The sequence below is a fragment of the Trachurus trachurus genome (genome assembly GCF_905171665.1).
Source record: "Trachurus trachurus genome assembly, chromosome: 14".
In the NCBI taxonomy this organism is placed as follows: domain Eukaryota; kingdom Metazoa; phylum Chordata; class Actinopteri; order Carangiformes; family Carangidae; genus Trachurus; species Trachurus trachurus.
In genome coordinates this window covers 9,896,288-9,903,024 of record NC_139903.1, presented here as the reverse complement: position 1 = coordinate 9,903,024, position 6,737 = coordinate 9,896,288, and the positions used below count along the sequence as shown (strand labels likewise).

General features: G+C 43.1%; 1 protein-coding gene across 1 annotated transcript in view; it reads right to left on the bottom strand.

Moving 5' to 3' along the window:
* Positions 1 to 304: 304 nt before the first annotated feature.
* Positions 305 to 6,737, bottom strand: part of zzef1 (zinc finger, ZZ-type with EF hand domain 1) — a 31,167-nt gene continuing 24,734 nt past the window's right edge. Inside the window, exons 53-54 of the mRNA XM_083986511.1 lie at positions 4,496 to 4,567; positions 305 to 2,809 (exon numbers count right to left, since the gene is read on the bottom strand). Coding sequence (XP_083842637.1) covers positions 2,729 to 2,809; positions 4,496 to 4,567 — 153 coding nt within the window. The 3' untranslated portion in view covers positions 305 to 2,728. The remainder of the gene's footprint in view (positions 2,810 to 4,495; positions 4,568 to 6,737) is intronic.

Sequence of the window (6,737 nt, the reverse complement as noted above, 5' to 3'; positions counted from 1 at the left end):
ACTGCAGAGAGAGGAGCGACGTGACTAAATGTTTGGGGGATGTTTGTAATAAAGTGCAGGAGATTTGCTTGTTTTCTTATAAGCAGAAGTCTGGAAGCAGCATGAAACAGAACTATTGATGCCATTGGACCACTGAGTACAGTACAGTATCTGCTGGGAGCAACTGTGTAGGCTCTAGTGAATGATCAATACATTTGCTGCTGCACAGAAATTCTCCGTCGAACCTACACATAAAGAAATCAGAGCAGATTATGTTTAAGTCATTTCTATTTTTATTATAAATGAATCACATTTCAACCCAAGCAGTACTTCTTTTTCTTTCTTTTTTTTTTACCTTCAATGTGCCATGCATACAAAATCAGAATCAAAGTGTCCATCTGTTAGTGCCCATTAAAGTTTATATTTGTAAGGGGTAGATATCAAAGTCTTTCTTTTGTGCAATTAATATTCACAGATATGTACATTCAAATTAGTCAGCCTCAAATATCAAGCATCCTCGCGAAAAGAAACCAACATTAAAAGTAAAAAGTTACAAAAAACTTCAAATTAAACAATATAGTTCTCTTTTAAAATATAATTAATAACTTTTCCACTAACATGAGTTAAATTATGATTGCTTCATTTTTAACCATAGGCACATCGTAGATAGGCGAGGCGTCGTAGAAGCCAAGTGGAGGCCATGAATCTCTCCTCTCTCTCCTCACTGCAGCTGATGTTTGTGTAAACAAAACCACCGAGCTATTCTACAGTCCTCGCAGGGACCTGTTTATAAAGTAAAAAATAAAATAAAATAAATTAATAATAAAAAAAAAGAACACTATCTAAAGGTTTCCTCTGTCCCAGCTTCACACGGGGTAGCTGTCTGATATGTGATTAACAGAAAAAGGAGCTCTTACAGAGATGGTTGATGCCTCACAATGATTGGTTTCTTTGGTATAAAACCACCATGACCTCCTGCAGCTAAAATAATCTCTTCCTCTGAAACTAATACAGTAATCATAGGAAAACAAAAAAATCCCATCTACTCTCTCTCTCTTTGAAATTGATGAACTACCAACATACGAAACGTGATGTTGTCATTAAAGTACGTGTGATTGTTGTGGATGAAGCTACAGGTGGATTTATTCACCTTCATATAATGTGGAGCTAACATGACAGATCAGTCACATTCAACATATAAGGAAGCGTCACACCAACTATCTGTGTCCTTACAAAAGATGAGGTAATTCAGTATTTAAGAATCCAACTTTGTCAGCTTACCAAACATTTGATGTGTCACTAGTGAATCACGTGTCTATTTTACAGTCACCTTTTTTTTATTTCTTTTTTTTTATTAATCTATCAGTGTATCGGCTTCCATTATGAACAAGGACAGTCAATTAAGTCTCGTAGGTGATTCTGTGTCTCAGTGGGAAACCGCAGTGTTCGCTGTGTTGTAGGTATTTGTGTCATTTTTGCATTCATTATGATACACAAGGTAGGGGCGGGACATGAGAAGTTGAGAGATTATGAGTAATGATTGAATTTGCTGCTGAGAAAAAAAACTATACATAGGATTAAAAAAAAAAAAAAAAAAAGAAGTCATAAATAAATATATCTGCAGATAAAACTGTTTAGGCCTTTAAGAAATTCAGATTCCCAGTGATTTTTTTTTTTAATATTATACACTTCAGTGATCAGCATTTGACATCATCATGGTCGTTTATTCACTTACTCACTATAAGGAATGCATTGCAATAGAATATGATCACAGTTTTCCCTTAGCTGTAATGTTTATTCTCATCCTATTCAAAGACTATGGCTGTATGAGTATTATCTTTATCCTGTTCGGCCAGATCAGTTTGGAAGTGGGACTTCTGATCAGATACGATTAGTGACTATGACGATGTACTGATCCTACAAAATACCTCCATCTACTTCTGTTGTCTGAAAAGCAGAGGAAGAATGAGAGAAGGTGAATGGGATGAGAGGAAGTATGGATAAAAGAACAGATGGAGGGGAAGGAAGGGAAGGGAAGAAAGGGAGGGAGGGAGGGAGGGAGGAAGGAGTGGAATGAGCTAGTAGGTCAGTACTTTCTCTCTGTGGTGACTAATGAGACTCCACTGTCCTGGACAGTATTTTTAGGATGCTCTACATGTCCACTGAGACACGCGAGTCGCCAAGGTGACCTGTTTTCACCATGATGATCAGCTACGTAACCCAGAGTGGCTGCTGTTAAGGAGGGGACAAAAAGGCAGGAGGGGGGGAGAAAAAAAGGAATACACTTCCCCTTGAAGGTCACGAATTTGGCACGCTTCATGTCCTTTAGCACGGCATCTTCAAGTAAAAACTTAAAAAAAAGAAAAACTGAAAAAAAAATAGACCCCACAATTGTTCCTGTTCCAGTGAATGCACATGCTGATATACTGGATTCACCTAAGGCAAAAAGGATTGTGAATAAATGTGGAAAGTGCTCGTTGAGCCCCCCGCCCCCCCTCCCCTCCCCTCTGCCACACACAGCTCATGTCCACAGTACTTCAGTGAGTTACCATTGCGGAGGGGGTGGGTGGAGGTGGAGGTGGAGGGGGGTCCTGGTAGAGGGTAAGAACTGGGTGATCAGAGAGGTTTTCCTCCCTCCCTCCCTCCCTCCCTCTCTCACCCCTCTGTTTCTCGTTCAGAGTGAACTAGCTGAGTCAGGATGTGTCCCCTTCAGGCTGCCCTCCTCCCTCCTCTCTGCAGATCTCTCCTCTCAGGGGGACATGTTGAGTAGCTTGGTAGATTTATTGGGGTAATTGATAGCCAGGCTGATGGCAGCGATGTTCTTCAGTGCCTGCATAATAATAATAATAAAAAAAAGTGCATCAGTATGTGAATACAATAGAGAGGAATGAGTACAGGGGAGCGAAACCCGGAGCAGTGTGAAGATATGAAATGATGAGAAGTGAGAAACTTTTTTTTTTTTTTTTCCCCATCTGTGCGTGTTGGGAGCTGATGACTACATGCTGAACAACTTCTCCCTGGTTTACTTCACCTTATTTCATAACCAAGAGCTCCTCAACACATTATTCTGCCCTGCAATGCATGTGTTTTCTTCACCGGTGAATGTTCACCATTAGCTGCTGTCATTCAGTTCCTGTTTCCTTCATGACATGACGAACATCCAGATTCAATTTACTGGTCGAGTCCCCAGAGGATGAACCCTCGAGTGTTTCATGGTTCCCTGACCTTTTCATCGACGCCATCTTTAGACAACAATTACCACTTGTACACAACAAATATCAAAATCTTACTTGCCATGATGAAATAAAGTGATTCAATTCATTATTTAATAAAATGAATCATCAGCTGCTGCACTGATACCACATGGCAGTTAAGCTGTTCAAGCTATTCAAACCTACATAATTCACATAGAGATACCAATATAAAGACCTTTTGTTTATGCAAGCTAAAAAGGAAACATCCTAGTCTGTCTTTACTTTGTTTAATGTTTGCTGCTGGCCAGATGATGTCCAGTCCAGTGGATGTTTCACTGGTGCTAAGAACTACGAAACAGCTCCACACACACACACACACTGTAAAAAGCTGCGCAGATGGTTTGGAGAGCCGCACAAATGTAAACACAGGTATCCTCCATTGTTATCCGGGTTCACTTAAGGGAACTAACAGGAAAAAGATAAAAGGCAGGGAGTAGTGGAGTGAGCATGATCCTCTCAACGCTGCAGCTTGTGTTGTGGTATAATAAACTCATCAGAAAGATTACAGACCACTAAAGGAGGTAAAGCCTTCAAAACAACTTGATGAGACTCTCCAGTAAGAACATTTTCCTTGAATCCTTTGAACCTCCGTTAATTTTCTCTTGGACTGTGCATCTTTGTTATCATAATAGTTATGACTGCTGCCAGGTCACCTATGGTTTTGTTTTCAACCTGACAGGTGTTAGGTAACTGCTCAACAGAGCCACCCACAGCCTCTTTTTTTTTTTTTTTTTTTTTTCTACCACCACCACCACCACCAGCCCCCATCCTCTCTCCTCTTAACTGCCTTCAGGCTCCTCCGCTGTGTGACGGGGTCCACGCTACAGAGCTGTGGCTCGCACTGCCACAAATGCTAATGGACTGTAATTACCAAATACATTAGTCCTGAGTGCGGCCCACACACATTCAAAACAAGAGGGTTGGGGGGGTGCAGAGGGATCTGCTGGGTGTCAACAGCTTGGTGATTCACTTGCAGGAGAGACTCCAGCCGCGAGCTGACTCACAGCCACTGAAGACTGTTCAATCAGCGCGGGACTGCGTGGTTAAGAAAGCGAGTTGCGTAATGCGTATCACAGCGTTTCGGGGGGTGAACGCACAACTTCTTTTTGAGCTATCGTACATGTCAGGCGGTAATTAAGAGCCGAACACATCACAGATGACCTGGGAAAGCCTGGCTGGAGGGAGGGAGGGAGGGAGGGAGGAGTCTGACTTGAGAAAAGGCATCAATGGTTACTATTCGGAGACAACAAAAAGAGTCTTACCATTGCCGTGCGATTGAGGAGCTGCTCGTCAGTGGTCATGGCTAATAGGTACTCCTGGAGGATGCCCTGTGCCTGGGAAACACATCAAAGGTTGGTAATGAATGCTTCTCCTGCAACAGTCCAGCATGCAGCTCGCAAAGAAACATAGAAAAACCTCACAGGCCCGCAGAAAAACTGTCATGAATAGAAGGGACAGACGAGCCCAAGAGGTTACATAAGGCGGTGAATTCGGTTACAAATGAAGCCTGGTTCCTGCACGGCTCTTTCGTCTCCATATCAGCATCAAATTGAACAGTGGAATGTTGGAAAAGTAATTTTAGAAATTATAAACAAACTGAAGAGCGTTTTCCACCAGAGTCCTATGGGAAAGATGTACCTTGGGTTTACATAAGCGCAAGGACTTGGGGGGAAAAACAGATAAGAGTACATCGACGCTAAATGGACTGAAACCGGCCAAGTGGAGCTTTTTACAGAGCTGGAGACACAGTCCAGAGCTCCGGTCCTCCATCCATCTCACGGCACCCCAAATGTTTATGCTGGGGAACATCCTAGTACGATTTGTACAGTCGGTGGTGCACGACATACCGTTGAATCCTAAATATAACTTTTACTTCCTGGGGGTAGAGAGTTCATAAAAAAAAAAAAAAAACAATCTCTGTGGACATGGCAAGAACTGTCGCTGGTATGTGAGAAACACTGGCTGCTGCTTAACCTTTAAAAATCAGCTGGTTCTCGGCCCAGACGTTGATACGACCACAGAGGGATCCGCAATATGTCCAGACGCTCATTAGCCGCTCATGATTTTACACTAGTGTCAACACGGAGCTGTTGAACGCGACTATGCACGATGTCATCAACTCGGTTAAGCTCATATGTCAGCGTGACATGAGGGCCACCAACCTTAGTCCACACAAATCCTCACTTTCTTGCTGGGGGTGTTGACAGATGGCGGACCATGCTGTAGCTGGAGCAATGATCCTTACAGCTGATGAAGGGTTTTTTTTCACAGTGACTTTTCCCCCTTTATATCGGCCTCACAACAGCTCTGCCTCATTATAAAATCCTCCGCGAATGAGCGTGGACATGAAGAAGACCTGGAGCAGCATATGGATTGGACACTGTGTCCATTCTCATTATCATGCAGTCTAAATGGTGCACAGCCAAAGTGATGCATGTGAAACCCACATTCATTGGTTCTACTGACAGCCACTTATAAAATTTCTGGCAATACTTTAAACCACATCCTAAACGCAGAGCCACACCAGCAGCCACTCACTGTGACAGCTGCCACAAGAGTTGGAGGGGGGGTGGGAGGGTGCATGAGGTTTTCTCAAACCAATCTGACTGCATTTCATTGATCTATCCAGAAAATACTGGTAAAATTAATATGATGAGCTACTTTATCTTCTTTGAAACGGCCGTTGTGTGTGCCCTTGTGCAAAACACTATAAAAAAAACTATTTTATGAAAGTATCTTTCATTTAGACCTTCATCTCAGCCTATTTTAAACTGGTTGTGGAGCTGTTGGTGAGGAACCACTGCAGCACACACACTGCTGAGTGCTCCTACTGCCCCCTGGTGGTGGATAACATGCGCTGCACCGCCTGAGCATCTGATCCTTCCTGACATGCAACAACCATTCAGTGGGTACAGATGGCAGCACAGAATCCATCGTGAATGACAAGCCAGCTGATGTAATTTTACTGTCAGACGAGCAGCCTCAGGCCTCGCCAACCAGACCTGAGGAGGAACAGGAAAGATGGAGCTTTTCTGGGACTGTCTGATTCAATTGCATCCACAGATGGGAAACTCCTGGCTGACGACATGCTCATAATCCTTGAGACTTCTCTTAATTAATAATTCAAGACATCTGAGAGAGAGGGGGAGAGAGAGAGAGAGAGAGAGAGAGCGCGCGATCCCATAGGCATTGCAAAATGGATAGATCTTCCTCTCCCTTGCAGTCTGTAGGGAGCCAGTGTGGCACTGTGCTGTCTGGCAGATGGCAGGGCCGGGCTTTGGCCTCGAGCCCAGCACAGAACAGGTGGGTTGAAGAAAAACATGCTCACGGAGGGACAGATATAGACAGAGAGAGGGGGGAAAGACAGAGGTAAATAATAAAATGCTGAATAATTTTTACTCTCATCATTTCACTCAAATATGTCTGTAACCCGAAACAAGACAAAACAGAGACAAACACAACAATACAATCGCCTGAAGTGTAGCCTGCGATACATATACAGTA